At 42.1% G+C, this 26,860-nt stretch overlaps 1 protein-coding gene across 2 annotated transcripts; it reads right to left on the minus strand.

The window, feature by feature from the left end:
* Window positions 1–1,327: 1,327 nt before the first annotated feature.
* LOC311233040 (uncharacterized protein) lies at window positions 1,328–26,545 on the minus strand. 2 transcript variants are annotated; one of them, XM_084319899.1, is made up of 3 exons: window positions 26,462–26,545; window positions 17,133–17,197; window positions 1,328–5,658 (listed from the first exon to the last, which is right to left on the minus strand). In XM_084319899.1, the coding sequence occupies exon 3, from the start codon at window positions 5,561–5,563 to the stop codon at window positions 4,223–4,225; it is 1,341 nt and encodes a 446-aa protein (XP_084176025.1). In that variant the 5' UTR covers window positions 5,564–5,658; window positions 17,133–17,197; window positions 26,462–26,545; the 3' UTR covers window positions 1,328–4,222. The 2 variants fall into 2 exon arrangements, with proteins under 2 accessions (XP_084176025.1, XP_084176026.1); XM_084319900.1 differs by having other exon boundaries at window positions 17,128–17,197.
* Window positions 26,546–26,860: the final 315 nt, after the last annotated feature.

Consider the following 26,860-nt stretch of genomic DNA (forward strand, 5'->3'; position numbering starts at 1 on the left):
AACCTAAAGTTAGTTTAGGTTCGTGTTAACGTTAATGTACAAAATAAACGTTTTCCGCTGCTATAAACGTCACACTTTTATTTTGAAAACCCCAGAAAGGAAGTCATTATATTTGCTTTACCATCCTGTTCTGTGTTAGCTCCGGTTAGCTCAGAGCGTCCAGTAGTTAGTAGTATATTATCAATACCAGCCATTGGATTACTGTTTTCTAAATTGGGGAGTCTTTTAATCGTCAAGGTAAGAGGATTTTAAGTCATGGTATCCATAAACTTCAATCGGTTCGGATCCTTTGAAGGAATGAGAATATCAACAAACCTGTAGGGAACGTCAGGCTACTGTCCTGTCTCACTTCCAGTGATGAAGCTAAGCTACGCTAACGGAGCAACTGTTCCCAAAACTAAATGCACGCACAGAGACAAAAAAGGTATGTATCTTCTTGTCTAACTCCAGGGAAGATGTTAAATAAGTTAATTTCCCAAAATGTTCGAGTTTTCCTTTAAGGGGATGCAGACCAGAAAAATACTTTTGTCTCGTTTACATCAGGGTCCCCCATTTTCAATTCATCAAGACATTTATGACATACAGATATACAGTACTGTTTCATCAAGACATTTATGACATACAAATATACAGTACTGTTTGAGAAAGAGATCATACAAATATATATATATACATTCGAAGGGGAAGAAACTGTACATTGGAGGGGGTTGGGTGGGGGGGTTGGACATTTACCGGGGCCAGTTTCTAACTATAACGTTTTGATAGTTTCATCAATAGTACAGCCATTACTCTGTCAATATACACACAATGACAAAATAGTTAGTTACTTGTGCAACAGGTTGCTCTGCAATTTCCATAAACCCACAAGCAGTTAGATGGTATAAAAACCACTAAAGATGATAAATTCATATAAGGAACATCCATTCCTTTAATAGAATACCAATGAAGACAATACATGGAACATTACTAAACACTAAACACTTATTGTGTAGTACTAGGAATGTTGACAATATGTGTGACATTGGATAAAAAAAAAACGAGTATCTACATTAATATATAAAAATCCATACAAGAAGCAGTTTTCCCCTCCAGTGTGTACAAAGTGTGTTTGTTAACAATCTTGGCTTTTGGCTGGTCACCCCATACTGAGGTCAGACAGTTCCTATGATCCCAGTATTTAAAACACCAGAACAATGTGGTATTATATTTTATATTTATTAACTTGACCTTCTCTCCCCAGCAACCTCCTGCAAAGCCTCACCTTCCCTCCTCTTTCTACCTTTTTTACCCTACCCTCCAATCTCCCCCAATCCCATTCAATCCCGTTTGCTGCAGCTCAAATGCATCCCCTTGCCTTTTCTGTCTGTCTGTGTATTGTATGTTTGTTTTTGTTTTGCTGCCATTTTGGCCAGGGCCCTATTCCCGGTACCTGGTTCAACTAAGTCGATCAAAAGTCCCATTATCCAGATTCAATTAACCCGATGTTTGAATTCGCACTTTCCCTGCTCCTCGAACGCTGATTCAGTCTCGTTAATTCGAACCAGACTTGATACTCAGGATAATTGCGCGCGGCCGCCTCACCTGAAAAGACAGCAGGTGTCGATCGCAGAAATCCTGATTTTCTAACGGCATTGATTGATTGATTTAAAACTTTATTAAAAGATTGCAGAATGGGTACAATACAGTACGGCTGTAATAATTAGTTAAACCCGTTCAGAATAAGTAGATAAAAACAAGCCCAAAGAGCATCTAATTGATACGAATTAATAGATACTTATGAGGATATCTGTACTGTATGAGCTCGGCTTAGGTATCATGTACTTTATATATAAATACATGGTTCCAAAAGTTTTCAAGGCTCGACCCCCGAAATAAGAGGCTTGGAGGGAGCTACAGTTTCACTATTAATCAGGTTTTAATCTGTTTCAGACATCATCCATACATGCATTGAATTGATTAACCTTTGGTTTATACCAGTGACACCAGTCATGTTAATCACCTTCTTGTTCATCATCAAATAACACTAACAGTGCTTGAACAGATAAATGCATTTTCTCAAATGCATTCATCAAAACATCAAAGGCTTGCAATTGCTCATTAATTTTCTCAAGTCAAGTCCACGTCATCAAATCAAACAGCGCATCTCCTCAAACATTTTAATCCCAGTTACATCACAATAACGTGTGAGTGACAGTGACAATTCAACAATCCACATATTCAGATTCGTCGTAATTCATATCCACAATCCATGCATGAAGACTTCAATTTATGCTTGAATGAAACTAAATCCAGGCGCCCCGTTAAACATCCACAGCGGAGAATATGAAAGGAATCAGAGCCAAACGAGCGATAGGTTTCATTCATTAAAAACATCCCAGCGGGATTCACATTTGCAATGCTGCACGTTATTAAAATAACCACATAATGTGTATACCGCACCTCACGAGCGCCGTATATATAACGTGCATTATTTAGGACAAAGTAAATTTAGTATCAGCATTTTAGGTCTATTCTTTTACATTTCAAAAGCCCCCTCTAGAAAAACGAAGCACAAAAACATAATTCAGAATGGTATAATGGGATCTAGACTGAGAATTATTTCAGGAAGCGAGCTGGCATTTCTTTGCGAGGGTGTGGCTGTGGTTTATCCAGCTAACTGAACTAAACTCTGCCCTCGACCAGGTTCAAACTTTTTGATCTGTTGTCATAGTGATTTAGACAATCGAGCGTCGGGGAACGGAAAGGTCTGGCTTAAGTCAAGCTATGCTGAAAATTATCCGGCTAACTCAGTTAGCCAGGTACGAGGAACAGGGCCCAGGTCTTGCTCAAAAAAGAGATCATTGATGTCAAGTGACTACCTGGTAAAATAAGGTTAAATAAATGTGTGTTCACTCTTATATCATGACTATTGTCCCAGGAACATCCACACCGTCTGTCTCACTCCTCAGAGCGACAGAAACACAACTGTTGTCGTCAATGAAAACCGTGTCTTACTGCTTCTCTCTCACAGAGCTGTGCAGGTCAAAAGCTCTTGGTAGTCGTTTTTCATTTTCAAAAGAACAACCAAATATTACTACCACTATTATTGTTATGATTGTTGATGGACTGATAGCTGTAATGGCGTACTGAAGCGTTTCCCACACTGGTCACAATAGTAGACCTTGTTCCCAGTGTGTTGTGTATTATCAGTTTGGATGGTTTTAAATTCCTGCTACATTAGTTAAAATGGTACCTAGTTTTCAGGTTTCCCCCACAGTGGTATAGTTTCTGTGTGAATGACGTTGATATAATTTCAGGAGCATCATTATGAGTGTAACTCTTCTAATACTGGTCACATCAGTAGGATTTATCTCCTAAGAATGTGCAGGTTTAGTTTAGTCAGTTTATTTGAGGGACAGTGCATATTAATCAACAGTTTATACATTTATAAATTAATACAAATAAAAGAAACTGTAAATATGCCAACATTAGCAGGGTTGCTCGTTTTCAGGTATAGTCCCTGGGCTAGATGTTTAAGCCAGAAAAGAAACAGGAAAAAAATGGAAAAAAATAGAAGGATATTAAAGCTAATATAAAAACAGTTTAACACATATTCTGTACATTCACTCTCTAGGCATTTTGTGCATCTATAATTTTTTTTAATAAAATTGAATAAAAATAAAAACAGTGTACAGGGACAAATCAAAGCTATACATGTATAAACACTGTATAGGCAGGCACACATATGGCAGGCACACCATATGATAATCACACATATGCATAATCATATAACCACATAATCACAATAAGGACAGTCAGGCTAGTAGGCAAGCATACTGGGGCTGGGCAGCTGGACTGCGATGTGACTTGCTAATGGTTATGGTCACATACCTGATTTTGTAACAGCCATGATTTGAGTGTGTGTGTGTGAAGGACCTGAGTGTATTAGTGCTGCGGATATGTGATGGGATGGTGTTCCAGAACTCTGCAGCTCTGATGGAGAAGGCTGATTCGCTAAATGCGCTTTTTCTACCTGGGATGATGAAATGTCCCTCTAGCACTGTTCTGGTGAACCTGCTGCTTTCTGTTAAGAACTGTGAGAGAGGTGGTGGGGCTAGACCGTGTTTGATTTTTGGCATCTTTTAGTTTCAGCATGTTTTCCCAGCTTAGTAGGGCATGTTTTTGGAGGATGGTACAGTGGTGGTGGCGAAAGGGTTTCTTGTCCAACACCTTCAGGGCCTGTTTATGAACCGACAGGTTTGACATTTCCCTGAATCTTCTCTCCCAAGTGAATTTTCTCATGTTTACTCAAATAAGCTAATGTTCTGAATCTCTTATCACACAAACCACAATGATGTGGCTTCTCTCCTGTGTGAATTATCTGGTGTAATTTAAGATGAGACAGTCGACTAAAGCTCTTCTCACACTGGTGACAGGAGTAGGGCTTCTCTCCTGTGTGAATTATCTGGTGTGTTTTCAGATTTTCGCTCTTACTAAAGCTCTTCCCACACTGGTCACAGGAGTAGGGCTTCTCTCCTGTGTGAATTCTCTGGTGTGTTCGCAGAGTACTCAGTTGACTAAAGCTCTTCTCACACTGGTCACAGGAGTAGGGCTTTTCTCCTGTGTGAATTATCTGGTGTGATTGCAGACTAATCAGATGACTAAAGCTCTTCTCACACTGGTCACATGAGTAGGGCTTCTCTCCTGTGTGAATTCTCTGGTGTGATTTAAGATGAGACAGTCGACTAAAGCTCTTCTCACACTGGTCACAAAAGTAGGGCTTCCATCCTGTGTGAATGTGAATTATCTGGTGTGCTTTCAGACCAGACAGTCGACTAAAGCTCTTCTCACACTGGTCACAAAAGTAGGGCTTCTCTCCTGTGTGAATACTCTGGTGTGATTTAAGATGAGACAGTTGACTAAAGCTCTTCTCACACTGGTCACAAAAGTAGGGCTTCTTTCCTGTGTGAATTCTCTGGTGTGATTGCAGATTACCGAGTCGACTAAAGCTATTCTTACACTGGTCACAGGAGTAGGGCTTCTCTCCTGTGTGAATTCTCTGGTGTAATTTCAGACTATGCAGATGAATAAAGCTCTTCCCACACTGGTCACAGGAGTGGGGCTTCTCTCCTGTGTGAATTCTCTGGTGTAATTTAAGACTACCCAGTCGACTAAAGCTCTTCTCACACTGGTCACAAAAGTAGGGCTTCTTTCCTGTGTGAATTCTCTGGTGTGATTGCAGATTACCGAGTCGACTAAAGCTATTCTTACACTGGTCACAGGAGTAGGGCTTCTCTCCTGTGTGAATTCTCTGGTGTGATTGCAGATTACTGAGTCGACTAAAACTATTCTTACACTGGTCACAGGAGTAGGGCTTCTCTCCTGTGTGAATTCTCTGGTGTAATTTAAGACTACCCAGTTGACTAAAGCTCTTCTCACACTGGTCACAGCAGTAGGGCTTCTCTCCTGTGTGAATTATCTGGTGTGTTTTCAGACTACTCCGATGACTAAAGCTCTTCTCACACTGGTCACAGGAGAAGGGCTTCTCTCCTGTGTGAATGCATTGGTGTTTATTGAGATTCATCTTTGAACTGAAGCTTTTCCCACACTGGTCACAGTAGAGACCTTTTCTTCCATCCAAGCCTCTTGGTTTCTTCCCAGGCCTGACAAGAAAGCGATCTGGATGAAGAAGAGTGTCAGAGGAAGGAGAAATTTGGTGATTTTATCCAGGTTTAATTATCATGTAAGAGGTTTATAATGGTATGTAGCTGGGTTTTATAGTTTAAGAACAGTGTAGTCCAGAGTGGTCTACAGTTCTAGACTTAAACCACTTTGTGCTTGTTTCAAGCACCCTTTTTTCTCAAACTAAATCCTCAATTTGAATAAAGTGATTCATCTGATTAAATGAGTCTTTCTTTTATTAAATCAACTTTCTTTAATGAATATAACTCATCAGTTTCGTCAACATAAATAATCCAATAAGGGCACGGTTGGTATGAAAGTGATGGTGACGTCTTATAGTATAATATTATAATATTAGTGTAGCCTAACTGTGAAGAAAACCCCCATTGGTTTAAACAGATTGAAAAAATAATAATAATAATAATTCGAATGTTGATTTAGAATTCGAATGTCAACATTATGATCGAAGCTTCGAAGCTTCGAAGCATTCGGTACAGCCCTACCAGTTAGTCAACAGTTTCTGGAGCAGGAGTGGTTACATCATGGCTATGGTTATGGTCGGTTTAAATTTTGTCCGGGACTAAAGCCCCTTTAGTCTCAGGTTATGACAGATTTAAGTGTCACCTTATGGATCAAACCTTATATCACGCTATGGAAAATGTCATATATCTGTGTGTGTGTGTGTCCCCCCCCCCCACACACATTTTCTCCTTATTTAAAATTGTTCTCCCATCCCAATTTCGTGTATCCAATTCTCCCCTCCCCTGTCTTGAACGTTGCTTGACTATGCCCCCCACTGGTCGGTTGTAGAGAGAATAGAAGCCTTGCATGACGTGTTCCCTCCGGCACACGAGGAGGCAGCCTGTCACCTGGAGGCTCACACTACCCCCGCCATTTCCTGTCTCTGCTGTGCAGGAGTCTCCCAACCGATCTGTAGGGGTCGCTGTCCACAACGTCCAATCCCCACCCATCAACTTCCACCCGCTGACTCTGCCAAATGAGCCAGTACGACGGCCGGCCCAAGCCGAAGGCAATGCTGAGACTGGGATTCTATACCGGAGTCTCTTGCATTGGTGACGAGCGCAATCTCCGCTATGCCACCCAGCCGCCCCCAATTTCATATATCTGTAACGATATATACAGGGAACAAAATTAACTTTTTGGCTTACCAGCCAAGGTGGCTGGTAGATAAAAAATAAAAATAAAAAAATACCAGCCAGGCAGATTTTTTACCAGCCAAAAATGATAAATAGCTTTTTAGCAGAGGTGTGGACTCGAGTCACATGACTTGAACTCGAGTCACAAATTTGATGACTTTAGACTTGACAAAATCAAAAAAGACTTTTTTTTTTTTTTTTTTTTACTTTGACCAGTCAGCTGGTTCTTTTAGCGTTTATCGCTTTTTCTGGTCAAGCATGACCGACAGAAACAGGTTGAATGGGGTATAGATCGGGGGAAAGACACTGAGAAAATACGGCGAGTCCGGGAGTCGAACTCGTGTACCCCAGATCCACGGTTGTCCCCGACGCCGAAATAGCGTCCGAGGTACGCGGTGAGCTACTGGAGCTCCCCCAAAAAAGACTTTCAACTCGACTTTGAGTTTAACACCAATGACTCGTGACTTCACTTGGACTTGAGCCTTTTGACTTGAGAAGACTTGATACCTTCCCCCATGCCCAACGATAAAAAATTATGTTATTAAATGTGCCGTGAATTAATTCATTTCCAGCTAATAGACACTTCATTTCCCAGATCCACTTTGTTTGAAACAATCCGACAGCATCCAATCAAGTTGCGCGAGAGAACCACACGAAGAAGAAGTAACGTTACAATTCAGAACGACGGATCCAGTGGAAAATGATACCAAAGATTGCTTCGTTTGCTTATAAAAACGACGTGGTGGGGGGCGGCTGGGTGGCGCAGCGGACATTGCGCTCGTCACCAACACAAGAGACACCGGGTTCGACTACGGCTTTTTTCATTTGGGCTGTGGGGGGTGCTTAATGTCTGAAGGAGTCGACTGAAGGCTTCTTGTCCTCTGCAAAAGCATGCAATTGGTCCACTGATGGATACATCTTGATATTTGTCTAGTGTGTTCATTAGATGGGTGAAATCCTCTTTCAGTGCCTCTGTGCCTGTTTTTGTAGGCAGTTAGCCTCTGGTATGCGTGCCATTAGCGTTAGCCACGCTTCTAGGCCTCTTTTCTTTTGGAAAGAAAGATAAAAAGATTTTAATTTTATTTGTATTATTTTTTAAATTTTTCGACTAAGAGGTTGGCAGTCGACTATGGCTCCTTTCGACCGATTAGTCCAGGGGTTCCCAAACTTTTCAGGCCGGGGCCCAGAAAATAAGGCGTCAGAGAGCCGCGGCCCAATGCACATCGTCTGGCTTTTTTTTTTTTTTTTTTTTTGTCATGCGACCGATTTTTTAAGCCAAATATCACTTCAATCCTATTAAGTTAGTTCAAGTTAGTTATTCATTTATGTGCTATTTATGAGAGGGCTAACTTGTTGCAAAATAATAATGATAATAATAATAGCCTCATTAAAATACTATTGTTGCTTCGGTTGTTTTCAGCGTTTTATGTGCATAATCTGTTATTTAGTTTGAAATGTTCGTTGAAATAAGTAGATTTTTCGTTTTTGTTTATTTATTAAGTTAATATAAAACCATATAGTCACATTTTAGAATACTATAGAATAGAATTTTAGAATACAACTAGAAACACTGTCCTGGCCTGCTTCTAAGTTCAGTGGCCTGACAAAAAAAATAAAAATTAAAATAAAAAATAAAAAAATAAAAAATAAAAAATAATGTTTTTTTTTAATTTTCTTTTATTTTTTTTTTATTTTTTTTAAATCATCTCGCGGCCCATCCGTGGCTGCTCGCGGCCCACCTTTGGGTCGCGACCCCGACTTTGGGAACCACTGGATTAGTCGACTAAACGACTAATAGGGGTCAGCCCTAATCCACAATCTATAGCTCAACATGAAAATATTCGCAATTAATCGTAAAGGTAGCAAAATAACAACGTTTATGTTTTCGTTCGCTGGGAAACTACACTGCTATTTGGCGCTGCTGACTGACGTCACCACAGCATAGACGCCTGGCGTTAGTCGCAGACCTAGGATCAGATTTCCCTTACATTCGATAAGCTTAACAATTCGTATAATGGGAAAATAACTGACCCTGAATCTGTGGCTAGTATCTCTCTGGTGATCATATCCATTTATCAGATAAAGCCAAACACCATTTCTAAAAGCAACAACCACGTTATCATTATTTGTATTCACTGCATATTAAATCACTGTAAATAAATACTAATGTAAATCATTGTTTTGTTGTACATAGTGTATAACGTTATTGTTTTTACGGCGGGCTCTACATGCCCCTATTTAAAATAGTTATCTCCTCTTTGTATACTTTTTAGAGAATATGCTATACAGTAGGGCTGCAACTAATGATTATTTTGGTAGTCGACTAATCTGTCGGTTTTTTTTCCGATTAGTCGACTAATCGAAAAAAAATTATATTAAAAAAATAATTATATATAATTTTTAATAATAATTTTTTTTTTGCACTACCTATCTTTGTAAAAGTGGCTTCTCAGCTCTGGTCCAGCTGAAGACAGAGCAGAGGAACAGATTAGACATTGAGCATGACCTCAGAGTTGCTTTGTCTACCATCACCCCAGACTTTGAGACTCTTGTCAGGACCAAACAACATCCCCAGTTATCCAGTTCCCCCAAACTTACTGTCGGTCTGTTATGTTAAGCTAAGAAGTCTTCAGCTGGACCAGAGCTGAGAAGCCACTTTCACAAAGATAGGTAGTGCAAATAAATTTAATAATAATAATAGTAATACATTTTTTTAAACGACTAATCGACGCAAGAAGTCTGCGTCGACAAGTTTTTATGATCGACGTCGTCGATTATGTCGACTAATCGTTGCAGCCCTACTATACAGCGTTATATATATCGTTCTTATTTACTTTTGTCCTCACAGACAAAGTATTCTGCCAGGGAACTTATGGACACAACAGTATATATAAGGTTTTTGAGTAGTTAGTTGAGTAGTTGAGTAGTTATAAGGTTTTTGAGTTTGTAACGTTAGTTAGCTATTGTGGTATCAGCCGGACGTGACCTGTAGCTAGCTATGATGCATGCAGTGCACAGGTCTGAGAAGAGGACCTGTACATTTTACTTGGTCCTGAAACGCCTCTACATGGCCCGATTTAAAATGGTTAACGACAGTAGACATTGCTAACATCTAGTACGTTTAGCGAGGTAACGTTAACGTTAGCTAGCTAGGTAGCGTGGTATCAGCTGGCCGTGACGTGGATCAGGCGACAGCACTGAACAGGCTGCCTAGTGAACAACAGGCTGCCTACTGGTAAGTTTCAAGTTTCAAGTTTCAAGTTTCTTTAATAGTTGTCATACAGAAGTACAGAATACTTTCATACAAAATGCTTCTTACTGTTACGCTCCAGAGACTGTGCTAGACAAGATAGTATCAAATAACATAGTGCATGTAATTTAGAAGAAGAAAATGAGGTCACAGTGTTCGGTATAGACATATGTACAATGTTCTGAGTTACCATATAATAATATACAATACTATGCAGTGTACTAATGTACAGTACTATATAGTGCAAAGCAGAAATGGGATGAGGTACAATTTAGGTACAATTTACAGTAAGGTGTACGAGTTGTAGTGCAATCCTTCATCAATAAATATAATGTGTGGGGAGTGGGTGCTACAGTGTGTTTGTTTAAAGTGGGTGTGTGCTATAAAGTGTGTGGAGTGGGTGCTACAGTGTGTTTGTTTAAAGTGAGTGTGTGCGTGTGGATGTGTGTGCTATGTGCGTTTGGTGGTTGTTGTTGTGTAGTGTTCATTGTTCGTTTAGCAGCCTGATGGCCTGGGGATAGAAGCTTCTTCTGAGTCTTTCTGTGCTCGCCTTGAGACTCCGGTATCGCTTGCCTGACCGCAGCAGTTCAAAGAGGCAGTTGTTCGGATGACTGGAGTCTTTAATGATTCTCTTAGCCTTGCCCTTGCAACGCTTGTTGTAAATGTTCTGGAGGGTGGGGAGCCCCCCTCCAATTGTGCGTTCGGCTGAACGTGTCACTCTTTGTAGTCTGCTTCGGTCTTGTGCAGTGCTATTCCCAAACCAGGAGGTGATGTTGCCGGTCAAGATGCTCTCTATTGTACATGAGTAGAAGTTCTTAAGGATCTTCTGACTGACTTGGAACTTCCTTAGGCGCCTGAGGAAGTAGAGGCGTTGTCGTGCCTTCTTCACAACACTGTCAATGTGTGTGGTCCATGTCAAGTCCTCGGATATGTAGGCTCCGAGGTACTTAAAGCTGTTGACTCTCTCAACCGGTGCCCCGTCGATGCTGAGGGGGCTGTAGTCCTTGACCCCCGACCTCCTGAAGTCCACAATCATCTCCTTTGTTTTGCTGACGTTCAGGGAGAGGCTGTTTTCCTGGCACCATCCCGCCAGGACCTTGACCTCTTCCAGGTAGGCCCTCTCGTCGTTGGCAGAGATCAGGCCCACCACCACTGTGTCGTCAGCAAATTTGATGATTGTATTGCTACTCCGCTGAGCCACACAGCAAGTGTAGCTCTTTTTTTTAACGACAAATTAAAAACCTTATAACTACCTTTATTTCAACCAAAAATGCTTAAACAATAATGTTAGTGGTAGAAGGGAACTCATTTTGTGCAAAATGGAAAGCTTGCCACTGTTCATGCGGCAGAATTGTTACAATAGCCGATAATCCATTTTCCCAATGATAAATCCCTATACGGGTGGAACAACCAGTGACGTAGGACTACACCTCCCTATTGGCAGAGTTGGCGGGTGGAAGTCGATGGGTGGTAATCTGGACGTTGTGGACAGCGACTCCTACAGGTCGGTTGGGGGACGCCTGCACAGCAGAGACAGGAAATGGCGGGGGTAGTGTGAGCCTCCCACACGTTACACCTCGCCAATGAGAGTCCGCGCTGGCAGGTGAAAAGATGCGACAAGCTGCCTCCACATGTATCGGAGGGGACATGTGATGCAAGGCTTCTATCCTCCCTACGACCGGCCTGTGGGGGGCATATGCGAGCAACGTTCAAGACAGGGGAGGGGAGAATTGGCACAGCGAAATTGGGATGGGAGAAAAATAGAAAAAGAGGAGAAAAAGTGGATAAAATAAAATAAAAACAACGTGGTGGTCAACAAAAAATTTGCAGTATGCAAAACGTGCGGGTCGAAAATCACAGACGGGTCGGAGACGCAACAACTTCCAACTTCGTTCGACATTTGAAGCTGCACAAAGAACGGTAAGTAACTTGGCTTGCTAGCTACAGTAGTTAAATCAATGAGCCATCGAAACAGCCAATGTGGTAATGTTATCATTACATCCAAGATTGATACATGGCAGGCTAGGCAGTTGGTAGTCATAGTCTTATAAAATAAATAAACAATCAGCAATGTCTCGCTTGATGAATGGCCAGCAGTAGCCTAACAGTACTGCTGCTCCTAAAAAAACATGAATGTTACTGTAACGTTAACCACACAGAGAGAGAGAGAGAGAGAGAGAGAGAGAGAGAGAGAGAGAGAGAGAGAGAGAGAGAGAGAGAAGAAAGGGCGAAAAAGTACTCGCACATGAATTAGGTATTATTGTATTATGGTGCAACCATACATAAGTAGGTCAACTCATTTCAAAAAGCTTCATATTGCACCCTGCCCTAATTAAATTACAACAAATTAAGACTTGGACAAGAAAGAAAAAGGTGACAGCCCACTGTTAGGTGGCACCTCAAAGGAATAGACCTCTAGTGTTATTTAGGAGAGCGATCTACTTGCTCTGAACCGTCTCCCTGCGGGAAGAACTTCATATGCGAGATAAGAATTCTCTGTGCCTGGCTGACCACTACTTTCTCGAAGATAGATTTTGGAGAGACGGATACTTGGTGTTTCCGGTCACCTCCATCGCTGCGTTCACTAGCCTTTCAATCTTCGACTTACACTGTACTGTGAGCGTACCCAACCACGCTGCCATCCGATATCTCACCAGGCTTTCTAGGACAGCTTTATAAAATGTGGTCATGATCGCTGTGCGCCAATCTGAGAAAGGTATTACCTGACTTCTATCAGCATGTGACTTGCAACACCAGAGGCGGTAACATCCTAGATGACTGTTACACGCAATTTAAAGGTGGCTACAAGGCTCATTCTGATAGTGGCTTTGGTAAATCAGATCACGCGTCAATCTTTCTTTCACCAGTGTACAAACAGAGAATCAAAAGTACTCCTGTAGTCTCGCGAGAGGTGCAGAAATGGGATTTGACGTCAGAGGAGACGCTCCGGTCTGAGTTTGACTGCACAGACTGGAATGTGTTCCGCGACACAGATAACATTAATGTCTACACGGAGACAGTGGTGGACTATGTTTGTACTATGGTGGAAGAAACAATCCCCACTACCAAAATGAGAGTTTACCCAAATCAAAAACCCTGGGTAGACAAATCCGTCCATGAAGCTCTGAGAGAGCGCACCAAAGCATACAACGACGGCCTAGTGGCAGGCAACATGAATGACCACAAGGTGGCGCGATACAACGTAAGGAGGACAGTGTCAGAGGCCAAACGGCGCTACAGGGATAAAATTGAACTCCAGTTTGAACAAGCTGACTCTAGAGCTATGTGGCAGGGGCTCAAAACGATGACAGACTACAAAGGCGCCTCCCTCAAACTGAACAGTGACATCTCCTTAGCAAATGACCTCAATACCTTCTATGCGAGGTTTGATGCTGGTAATAACAACACCAGCTCACAAGCCACGGCAATGGGGGGGGGGGGTCGGCTGCTGATGGAGGCGCAGTGTTCAGGGTAACAGAGCATGAGGTGAGGCGGACCTTTAAAAAAGTGAATATCAGGAAGGCAGCAGGTCCGGACGGCATCCCCGGCCGCGTCCTAAAAGTCTGTGCCGACCAACTGGCCCCAGTATTCACTGACATATTTAACCTGTCCCTAGAACAGGCTGTCATCCCCACCTGCCTGAAGAAGTCCACTATTATCCCTGTACCCAAAAAATCCAAGCCTGCTTGCCTCAACGACTACCGCCCTGTAGCTCTCACCTCCATAGCCATGAAGTGCTTTGAGAAGCTAGTAAAGGGCTACATCTGCTCCTCCCTCCCCATCAACATGGACCCCCTGCAATTTGCATACCGCCCCAACAGGTCCACGGAGGACGCCATAGCCCATGTGCTGCACACAGCAGCATCACACCTGGACAAGAGGCAGGGGAACTATGTGAGAATGCTATTCATCGACTACAGCTCGGCATTCAATACCATAGTCCCCTCCATACTCATAGCCAAGTCAAGTCAAGTCAAGTCAAGAGTTTTAATTGTCACGGCATACAGGTATACAATGAAATGCGGGTGGTCTTGCCCGCAACGATGTGCAATACAGTGGTACATATAATAGAATCAAAAGAAGAAAACAACATTGTGCAGTAACAGGTAGCAGGTAACATGGAGTGACATCTCGGTATCTGTACATAGTTATTTACAGAGCATGTGGGACATAGGGACCTGGGCTTGAACTATGACCTCTGCCAGTGGGTCTTGGACTTCCTGACTGGCAGACCCCAGGTGGTGAGAGCAGGCAACTGCACCTCCTCATCCATCACCCTCAACATAGGGGCCCCCCAGGGCTGTGTTCTGAGTCCCCTCCTCTACTCCCTGTACACACACGACTGTGTGGCTCAGCGGAGTAGCAATACAATCATCAAATTTGCTGACGACACAGTGGTAGTGGGCCTGATCTCTGCCAACGACGAGAGGGCCTACCTGGAAGAGGTCAAGGTCCTGGCGGGATGGTGCCAGGAAAACAGCCTCTCCCTGAACGTCAGCAAAACAAAGGAGATGATTGTGGACTTCAGGAGGTCGGGGGTCAAGGACTACAGCCCCCTCAGCATCGACGGGGCACCGGTTGAGAGAGTCAACAGCTTTAAGTACCTCGGAGCCCACATATCCGAGGACTTGACATGGACCACACACATTGACAGTGTTGTGAAGAAGGCACGACAACGCCTCTACTTCCTCAGGCGCCTAAGGAAGTTCCAAGTCAGTCAGAAGATCCTTAAGAACTTCTACTCATGTACAATAGAGAGCATCTTGACCGGCAACATCACCTCCTGGTTTGGGAATAGCACTGCACAAGACCGAAGCAGACTACAAAGAGTGACACGTTCAGCCGAACGCACAATTGGAGGGGGGCTCCCCACCCTCCAGAACATTTACAACAAGCGGTGCAAGGGCAAGGCTAAGAGAATCATTAAAGACTCCAGTCACCCGAACAACTGCCTCTTTGAACTGCTGCGGTCAGGCAAGCGATACCGGAGTCTCAAGGCGAGCACAGAAAGACTCAGAAGAAGCTTCTATCCCCAGGCCATCAGGCTGCTAAACGAACAATGAATGAACACTACACAACAACAACCACCAAACGCACATAGCACACACATCCACACGCACACACTCACTTTAAACAAACACACTGTAGCACCCACTCCACACACTTTATAGCACACACCCACTTTAAACAAACACACTGTAGCACCCACTCCCCACACTTTATATTTATTGATGAAGGATTGCACTACAACTCGTACACCTTACTGTAAATTGTACCTAAATTGTACCTCATCCCATTTCTGCTTTGCACTATATAGTACTGTACATTAGTACACTGCATAGTATTGTATATTATATGGTAACTCAGAACATTGTACATATGTCTATACCGAACACTGTGACCTCATTTTCTTCTATGTTATTTGATACTATCTTGTCTAGCACAGTCTCTGGAGCGTAACAGTAAGAAGCATTTTGTATGAAAGTATTCTGTACTTCTGTATGACAACTATTAAAGAAACTTGAAACTTGAAACACCCAACAGTTTGAGTCTACGGAGGAAGTGCAGTCGTTGGGCTAGTTTGGAACACAGAACTTCAACATGTACATCCCATTTCAGTCAATTATCCATGTGGATTCCTAGGTATTTATATGATGCAACCTGCTCTATATCACAGTCACCAATTACCACAAGGTCATGTACTCTCACTTCTCTGGGGTCATAGATCATCTCTTTGGTTTTGGTGGTATTGAGAATGAGATGATGTCTCTCACACCAGACCTGAAAGGAGTCGATCTCTTTAAAGCAGGGGTGTCAAACTCATTTTCACAGAGGGCCACATCGGCATTATGGTTGCCCTCAAAGGGCCAAAGACTGTATAAATGTTAATGTAATGTAAAATAAATTTAGCTACCGTACTCATTTACATATTGTTAAACATGTTGTTTCTGTATTTATTACATATTGCATATGCATTTGATGTAAAAATATATGTTAGCTTATGTTATTTTAACAAAAACAAAATTTTAGTTTATCAGAACCCCATATGACTCCATCAATCAATGATCAAACCATTCAAGTAAATAACAAAGAAGAATATCATCAAATACAAGCTATGACATTAAGTTTGTTCAAAACCTTTTTGTCACAGTCAAGAGGGGCAGAACTAACAACTGTGAGCTGCAAATAACACGTGGGACAGATGTAGCAGATGTTACAAAAACAAATGGCTGCACACAACCTTGCAGAGGCCATACAACCAACTAATGGAAGATAGTTTAATTAACTTTAATTAACAGATTGCAGAATGGGTACAGTACAGTACAGCTCAATACACACAATTGTTAAGGGGATGCAGACCAGAGAAAGACTTTCGACTTGTTTACATCAGGGTCCCCCATTTTCAATTCGTAATGAAATTGTTATTATGTGTCTGCATGAACACACAACTGTAACTGTACTCAAAAATAACAAAATAAGGGTTGTCTCAGTTCACAACTATATTGGTAAAGTTTTGGGTGGGACTTGTTTGCGTCCCTACAGCTTCTTATTCAATTGAGCGAGATGCTCGGTTATGTCACACAGCCAGTTTGCATCCGACAGTTCAGACAATATTTCTTCAACCCTTTGTTACCTATTCCGCCTGGATTTTTTTTGTATTTTGGGCTGTAAAATTGTCAAAGAATGTCTGAGGAGTAAGTGCTTTTGGCTTTTTTCCTTTGTTACTTCATCAATACCTCAGATGTTCAACATACATGTATGTGTAAGAATGTGTAATAACTAAGACTGTCAAAGTTAAAGCTTTATTAACGCATTAACCCACAATTCTTTTAACGCCGCTATTTTTTAACCAAAGATGAATGTTTAAAAAAAAAATTACCAGAGCTTTGGCCCGCGGGCCACGAGTTTGACACCTATGCTTTAAAGTAAGTAGAGGGGCAGTCGCCAGCCTTCAATAGGCTTAGAATAAGTGTGTCGTCTGAACATTTCAGGACATGATTGTTAGGCTGACTGCTGCTACTCATTGGTGTACAGTGTAAATAGGAGAGGGGAGCTCACCGCACCTTGAGGCACCCCGGTGCTGCAGAATTTGACCTCAGAGAGTGTGTCATTCACCTTGACTTGTGTCCTGTTGGTGAGAAGAGAATAGAACCATTTGATGAGGGGTTTATCCCCATAAGCTTCTGGACAAGCAGGTGAGGGCAACAGTATCAATCAATCAATCAATCAATCACATTTATTTATATAGCACGTTTAAACATGACGCTTGTCAACCAAAGTGCTTCACATAGCTAAGCTAAGAACAAAGAAAAGTATAAAATAAACAGAAAAAATAATAAAAAACAATCAACGGATAGACAAAGGAAAAACAGAACACGTCATCAAGTACGGCAAGAGTCAAAGTGAGACAGGGAAGGCCAGGCGATATAGGTGGGTTTTGAGTTTTGATTTAAAAGACTCTATGGAGGGGGCAGATTTAATGGACATGGGGATGCTGTTCCAGAGGTCAGGGGCTGCGACCGCAAAAGCACGTCCCCCCTAGACTTGAAGTTAGACCTACGGGTGGTTAGGAGACCCTTATCAGCCGATCTGAGGGCCCTGGCGTTGGTATAGGGGGTGAGGAGGTCTGCTAGGTAAGCAGGGGCCTTACCATTTATGGCTTTGTAAACCAATAAAAGGACCTTGAAGTCTATTCTAAAGCGCACCGGGAGCCAGTGGAGGGAGGCGAGTATCAACGCAGAGCTCAAATCTGCAAATAGCACCCATCCGCCGTTATATTATTTCAAGATAATAAAGTAGCTATAATAAGTCAATAGATAAAAAGCAGTAATGGCATGTAGGTTACTCATGTACAGTAGGCAATTAGGCATCCACAGTCCACACTACACAGCATTTATAGACATAAATAAACTTTATGGCTCATCTCCTACTCTGGCTATTCAGTAGGTGGTGTCAAAGAGGCAACTACCCATGTGACCTGACGATACTAGTAAAACATTTGAAATATTCAATTGCAAATAGGGCTGCACGATAAAATCGCGATCTCGATTCATACATCTATGCAATCTCATTTCTAAATGACGACGATTCTGATGTATTTGCGTCTAAATGGAGATCAGTGTCATTCACCTTGACTTGTTGTGTCCTGTTGGTAAGAAGAGAATAGAACCATTATTGAGGGGTTTATCCCCATAAGCTTCTGGACAAGCAGGTGAGGGCGAACAGTATCAAACACAGAGCAAAAATCTGCAAATAGCACCCGTTTGCCGTTATATTATTTCAAGATAATAAAGTAGCTATAATGAGTCAATAGATAAAAAGCCGTAATGGCATGTAGGTTACTCACCCTACTCAAGTACAGTGGGCATCATCCATCCACTTATTATAAATCCACAGCATTTATAGTAGGGCTGGACAGTATGGTCTAAAATTTATATCACAGTGTAATTTGAAGCATAGACTCGTGTGTGTGTGTGTGTGTGTGTGTGTGTGTGTGTGTGTGTGTGTGTGTGCACACACATAAGGGAGAATGGCTTATGAATGAAGTTAAATCAACTATCCAGTTAGTTTTATAGTGTAACATTTGGCTACCTGAAGGGGAGAGAGAGAGAGGGACTCTCGTTATGCGCACTGCGCTCAGTTGTCTCAGAATGGATTTGGTAACTGTCATTTCTGCGTCTCCGTAGACTGTGCCGCATCACCGTCTAACGGTATATAAATTTATCTTAAAAGGTATAAATGCTTCTGAAGGGGTAAAACACTGGCATGGCAGCTATTACTGTACTCTTGTATTACTAGGACATATTTCACACAGTACAGAGGTATTTTAAGAACATTTATTGTGCAAAACTGCAATAGAAAAATGCAAAACCTTTTCTCAAGTGTCTGCAGGCAGGTAACGTAACGTGTATCTTGGATGTCAGTGCTTTGACCATGTTTTTAAAGCCCTTAGTTTCTAGTCATGAAAATTTTAACTCCAGCAGGACAGGAGGTTTCTTTCCCTCAAAACAACTCAAACACAATAAAACTCCAACATAACTTAACTTTAGTGTACATGTTTGACAACGTAGAGAGAGAGAGCGCAATGTAATAGGTTTGAGTTTGAGGTTTGAGCGTCCTAAGTTGCCGTAGTTGATGATGTCACACCAGGATGTCATTGTCAAGTCAACTAGGGGTGGGGGGGAAATCGATACGTAGTAGTATCGCGATACTTTGCGTGGCGATACTGTATCGATACAGGGATGCCTAGTATCGATATTTAATTATTCATAAAAAGAAAAAAAAAAAAAATTGTATAATGAAGTTGCATTGTTCATTTCAATACCTGTAATAGTACAGTAGTCCACACACACATGTGCATTCAGTTAAGTTGGAATATGACTGTAATACAAACAGTTCAGTTTGTCAGGTACATGCAACACAGATTACAGTGTGTTTACATCTGTCTGCTTGAGAAAATACCATGTTCTGCAATAAAAATTATTGAAGTGAGATGAACAGACTGAACTTTATTTTATTAGATAAAATATGTTGACAGTTTTACTTTGCAGTAAAAAAAAAAAGAAAAAAAGAAAATTTGATAAAAGATTTAATAAAATAAAAAAGATCGCAATATTCGCGATATATCGAGTATCGCGATACTATCCTACCGCAGCTCAAGTATCGTATCGCGAGGTCTCTGGCAATTCCCACCCCTATTGTCAACACAGTTGGAAACGGGATGCCCGATGGATAAAGCGATATAAAGAAACGAATAGCCAATAAATGTGAAGTAATCTTTGAACCTCTGTTGTCAAGCCTCGTCAATATACCCCCCCCCCCCCCCCCCCCCCCCCTTTCCTCACTAATGGTCGGTTCGCCCTGCCAAGACTAGAGTTGTTCCGATACCGATACCAGTATCGGAAATGCCTCCAATACAGCCTAAAATGCTGGTATCGGTGAGTATGTGTCAAATCTATGCTCCGATACCATATGACATAATTTATCAACAACACGTGCGCCGTGCGGTATCCTCCTGCTGAGAGTGAGCATTATAAAACAAACATGTTTTTAATCGACCGTGAATTAAAGTGTCAATGCTGTTTGTCATTTTAACAGCAGATACTTTCTTAAATGCCATCGTCCCGACAGAGCGGTGTGATGGGGAGCTCTGATGTGTTCGCTTGCTGGTGTTAGCATTAGCTGAAGAGCTAGCTGAAAAGCTAGTTTTATATAACGTTACCTTGTCTAAAATTGGGGCTATTCATAATCCAGCAATAATGGCTGCAGGCCTGCAAGCAAAGTAGAGCAAGTTGGCAAAGGAGTATTCCAAGGTAAATCGCTTTTTCACCAGTAACGTTACATTGTCTTTCCATCTAGCTCACGTTAACTGGCTAACCTAAGTGTCGTCACTGATCGACCTCTCGCACACCTGCACGCAATTAATGACATGTTGCGGACAGCCATACCGGTGACAATGTTTAGCTTTTAGTGCCACAGGATAAGAGTCTGAGGCAGAGTCTCAAAAGAGAATGTTGAATATTTATTTTGCATCGAAAATCACAACATAGACATTACTATGAACCGGAGCCGACTGGATAGCAAGTGCAACAACGTATAACGTCCGTGCGGAACCAATGTCCCAACACCAACAACAATTCCGTGGGTGAACTCATTGATCATAGTTGTCAATTAATGATACTAACCTATACAATCACCTGTTGTTGAATAAATACCATTACCTTCTAGTTATTACAAAAAAAAACAGTATATATAAGGCCATGTTTAGACGGAGAGTCTCAACAGAAACCGCAGAAGTCGTCTTGCGATAAAAAAAATTATTTTGCGTTTAGACTAGTGTTTTGGGAGGGAATTCTTCATGCAGACAAGGCTGTAAAAGTGTAGTCGACTCGAGACGACGGAGCCCCGCTAACCCATACGCTACACTGCCTCAGGTCGTTGAGACAACCAAGCATGCTGTGAAGACCAGCCCTACTCTACCTCTGATCCGCAGACTGTGGGTGGGGGAATGTGATTGGACCAAAGCAGAGTCACACACAGACAGTGGCTCCAGTCACTAGTTGTGATAGCCGCTGGACTGATTCTTGTGTATTTAAAAGTACTGCCAATGTAGCCTTCAGGTGATCTCCGTGGATAGAATCAGACATGCTGGTTCGCTTTGTTTACGCTTCTAGGCTACTGGCGCATGCCTGTGACGTAAGCAGTATGCGACAAGAGCCTTGAGAACCCTTTCGTCATAGTTTTATGCGGTTTGACTGTTCAGATGATAGCGCGAAGGTGTATAGTTTCTAGGATTTCCACCCAGGAAAGGTGGTTTAACTTTTTTGCGGATTCTCCCCGCAAAAACGCTGTTGCCGTATGAACAAAAGGCACATCCGAGAAAATATTTTGCCGGATTCACCCGCGAGCGTTTCCGTCTAAACATGGCCTGAAACAGTATATGTAGCTAAAAAAAATAAAAACGTTTATATAATATAATTTTTATTTTTAAATGTATGCACTGGTATCGGATCAGTACTCGGTATCGGCCGATACCCAAAGCTTAGGTATCGGAATCGGATTGGGAAGGAAGGAAAAATGGTATTGGAACATCTCTAGCCGAGACCCAGAGTATTAGTGTATGGAATGTCGTGCTGTTCTTGAGCACGTTTTTAGTTTTCTCTGTGATGTCTCCGTTTGTTGTTTTATTGATATTTGTTGTTTTATCCACTTTTTCTCCTTATTTTCTATTTTTCTCCCATCCCAATTTCGTATCGCCAATTATTTCCCTTCAATTCTCCCCTCCCATGTCTTGAACGTTGCTAGACTATGCCTCCCACTGGTCGGCTGTAGTGAGGATAGAAGCCTTGCATCACGTGTCCCCTCCGGTACACGAGGAGGCAGCCTGTCGCATCTTTTCACCAGACAGCGCAGACTCTCAGTGGCGAGGAGTAACGCGTGGGAGGCTCACGCTGCCCCCGACACTTCCTGACTCTGCTGTGCAGGCGTCACCCAACCGACCTGTAGGAGTCGCTGTCCACAACGTCCAGTCCCCACCCATCGACTTTCCACCCGCTACCTCTGCCAATTGAGATAGTATGACGACTGGCCCAAGCCGCAGGCAATGCTGACTCGGGGAGTCGAGACCGGAGTCTCTTGCATTGGTGACGAGCGCAATCTCCGCTACGCCACCCAGCCGCCTGATATTTCTATATGTTTGTATATTTGTTATTGTTCTATATTTATTTGTATGTCTGCCTGGTTTTGATTTGTTTAATGTTCTATATTTGTTTGTATATTTTATTGGTGTTTTATTGATATTTGTTTTTATGTTGTTTTATTGATTATTCTTGTTTGATTTTTATATGTTTGTATCTAGACCCCAGGAAGAATAGTCACTGCTGAGTAGTGTTGTCAAAAATATCGAAAAATCGATACATATCGATTCTGAATATTTAAATTTCAATTTCAATACTCATTTCCCGAAATATCGATATTTGATTATTCATAAAAAAGTAATTTTTTTTGTATAAGGAAGTTGCATTGTTCATTTAAATACCTGTAATAGTACAGTAGTCCACACACACATGTGCATTCAGAACAGTTATTTTTAAATGTGTGATCTAAAGATAAACAAAGGGTTTTAAAAGTGTTATATTTATCTTCTCTTATAGTACCAGAGAGAAGCTGAGGAGAATCAGTATTTTTTTTTTTACATTTTAAGATTGAACCTTTTTCCCCGTGGTATCAAAAATGGTATTGAATATCGATACTTTTCAAGGTATCGTATCGAAGTTCGAAATTCCAGTATCGTGACAACACTACTGCTGAGGCAGTGACTAATGACTCCAGTCCTTCTACTCCGGTACTGTAGAGAGCATCTTGACTGGAAACATCACTGCCTGGTAGGGGTGGGAATCACCAGTTTCATCATGATACGATACGATATCGATTCTTTGGACAACGATACGATATTTGCCGATATCACAAAGTCTCTCACGATACAATACGATACGATTAGATTCAGGTGCCTGCGATCGATATGAGATGATATCATATGCCCATTTAACACAATCAGTAACATTTAGATCAACAAAAAAAAGGTAATGAAGATATCATTTGACATTTGTATTTTTGAGCTCTTCCAGACATTTAAAGGAAAATCAATCTATTGTTTTTAATACAAATAGACCTGTTCACTGTAAAGTGCCACGTTTTTATATATTGAGCTTTAAACTTTAAGCTACATTTTTTGGAACTCAAAACTCACAACCTCCCTCTCCCAAACCGTTCCTACAACAATTTGTTGATGTTGCATGATCATGTATAGGCCTACATTTATTATGTATTATATTGTTTATGTTTAAATAACATTTAAACATCAAACTCCTCTGACCTCATCTGGTCTTTCCAAAGACGCGCGCACACACACACACACAGAAAGGGAGAATGCTATGCTGTAACATCTACACACACGGAGCTACTGCTGTTGTTCTTGGGCGGATATGAGACTCGCCACAGGATTTTCAAAATAAGAGTATCGATATGAATCGATCTTATTACATCGCATCGATCCGATTCGATTGTTGATAATTACATCGATGTATCGATCTGGATCGATGTATCGTCCCACCCCTACTGCCTGGTATGGCAACAGCACGGCACAGGACAAGAAGGCCCTACAGAGAGTGGTGCGCTCAGCCGAGCGTACCACGGGTATTGCACTACCAACCCTGCAGGGCCTATACAACAAGAGGTGCAAATCCAGAGCCTGCAGGATAATGAAAGACCCTCACCACCCCAACAACAGCCTGTTCATGCTGCTGCGGTCAGACAAACGCCTGCGAACATCAGTAACTAGGACAGAGAGACTTCGGCTCAGCTTCTTCCCCCAGGCCATCAGAGCCTTGAACACTGAACTCTCCACGCACAAGCACACATGAGCACACACACACACAACACACACACTGTACACGCTCACACACTAGCAGCCACTTTAACATGAGCACACACACACTCATGCTGCACACGCTCACACTTATGGTCACTTTACAGAAGGAAAGGTCACTTTAAGAGTAGTATAGTAGAGCTTAAGATTGTATAATATAGCATTGTATAGCAGTGTACATAAAGACCCAGTGCCTCATCCGTAGCTAACAGTGTATTGCACTATCACAGGACCTAGCATGTCCTACCATGCTCTGTAAATAACTCATGTACAGATACCGATATGCCCTACTTTGTTTACTTGTTTATTGCACAATGTTGTTCTATTGGTTGGATTCTTATTATATATTACTATTGTATTATGCACATCGTTGCGGGCAAGACCCCCGCATTTCACTGTATGCCGTGACAAATAAAACTCTTGTATCTTGTAATGGGGATCTGAAATAAAGAAATAAAGAAGAAATATGGCAAGGTCCGTGAGCAAGTGGAGAAAAACTCAGTACAATTAAACAATATGCAACGACCACTGCAAACGTTGAGTGAATCGCCAAGTAACGTTAACGTCATTGCTACTGCTGTGACTAGCTGCTCTAGTCTACCGGTCACAAGGTATGAAGGTATAGTCAAAATCCATACCATAGCGCAAATTCATACCGTTTATACCGTATATACTGTCAAATCAAATCAAATCAAATTTATTTGTAAGGCCCGACAACACACGCTAATGTCCCCATGGGCCGTACACGTCTTCTTTAAACAAGTCAAGAAGAAACATAACAATAAGTCAAGAATAAGTCAAGTGTGCTCCAAAATAATTGGAGTAAAACAGAGAGACCTATGTTCTCTCTGGACGGACCAGGTGGTCAAGAAGGGGACGAGCATCACAAATCAACCTCTCCATGCTCTGTCTCAGCGGTTTTCTCTGTTGCCTTCTGGCCGCCGTTATGACGTCCCACCAAGTAGGACCAACCGCTACTCCAAATCTTTTGTCCCCTCGGCTATCAGACTTTTAAACACAGACAGTAGTCATTTTAAGTAGCCTTTTGCACTTGGTTGTCTGTTTTTACTTTTACTTTTATTGCTGGATTGTATCACATGGAGTGTTTCTCTTTTTATTTGCCGTGCTGTCGTTGAGATGTTTTGTTGTTTGTTTGTCTTTGTTGCTTGTAAGCTGCAAATATGAATTGCCCCACGCGGGACCAATAAAGTTGTCTGAATCTGAATCTGAGAACAGAACAAGAACACCATAAGGTCCAACCCTAATTTATAGACATAAATAAACTTCATGGCTCATCTCCTATTCTGGCTATTCAGTAGGTGCCGGTGGTGTCAAAGAGGCAACTACCCATGTGACCTGAGGATACTAGTAAAGCATTTTGAAATATTCAATTGCAAATAGGGCTGCACGATAAAAACGCGATCTCGATTCATACATCTATGCGATCTCATTTCTAAATGACGATTCTGATGTATTTGCGTCAAAATGGAGATCAGTTGCATTAAAACACTCGCTCCTATTCCCCTATGCATTCACGTCACAAGACCCCACTCCCCCCCCCCCATCTCATCAGTCTACGAGAAGCGGTTCTCACGGAGAGCACGGAACATCATCAGTGACGCTTCTAAGATAACACACTAACACTAGCCCCAGATACAGAGGTACCAGCTAAGATAACACAGTAACACTAGCTCCAGATACAGAGGTACCAGCTAAGCTAACACAGTAACACTAGCCCCAGATACAGAGGTACCAGCTAAGATAACACAGTAACACTAGCTCCAGATACAGAGGTACCAGCTAAGATAACACAGTAACACTAGCCCCAGATACAGAGGTACCAGCTAAGATAACACAGTAACACTAGCTCCAGATACAGAGGTACCAGCTAAGATAACACAGTAACACTAGCCCCAGATACAGAGGTACCAGCTAAGCTAACACAGTAACACTAGCCCCAGATACAGAGGTACCAGCTAAGATAACACAGTAACACTAGCTCCAGATACAGAGGTACCAGCTAAGATAACACAGTAACACTAGCCCCAGATACAGAGGTACCAGCTAAGATAACACAGTAACACTAGCCCCAGATACAGAGGTACCAGCTAAGATAACACAGTAACACTAGCTCCAGATACAGAGGTACCAGCTAAGCTAACACAGTAACACTAGCCCCAGATACAGAGGTACCAGCTAAGAAGATACTAGCTCCAGCTACAGAAGGAAACCTACTAACAGTAACGAAAATAACTATTGGAATGAACATGGAGCAAGACCGAAAACAAATAAACCAGACTAGAGAGAGAGCGAGCTAATGACCGGCTATGCTAACTACTAGGCCAACATCAACCCCCAGGAGCAAGAAGCAGCTGTGGACGCTGCTAACAACACAGTAAGAGCGGAGAACTCCCCTCAAACACTGAAGACATCCAGCTAGAAAACACATGTCAGTCACTAACTTACCTGACGAGCCTCCATCACCAGGAGGACGGGGCTCAGATGTCAGTCCCACTAGAGACACGAGCAGCAGCAGCAGCAGGACCAGACTCACTGCAGGAAGGAGCAGGGTCCAGCTGCAGCGCCGGAGAATCCTCTCACTGGGTATAGTAAGCCTGTGGCAGTCACGAACCTACTTTCTATAGAAGCAGCTGGGAGGTGCGCTGTTTGAAGTGAGCGTGTGTTATTGGATTGATTAATTGATTGATTGATTGATTGATTGATTGATAATTGTCCGCTTGTTTCGAACTGGTTATGCTTTGGCCCTCTTTCGAAGTCGGTTATGCTTAGTTACAGTGGGTGACAATATTGTCACAAGGAAAGATGAAATTACCTACCTGGGTTCCATCCTAGAGGCAAATCTTT

Source organism: Notolepis coatsorum (genome assembly GCF_963971535.1).
Source record: "Notolepis coatsorum genome assembly, chromosome: 8".
In the NCBI taxonomy this organism is placed as follows: Eukaryota; Metazoa; Chordata; class Actinopteri; order Aulopiformes; family Paralepididae; genus Notolepis; species Notolepis coatsorum.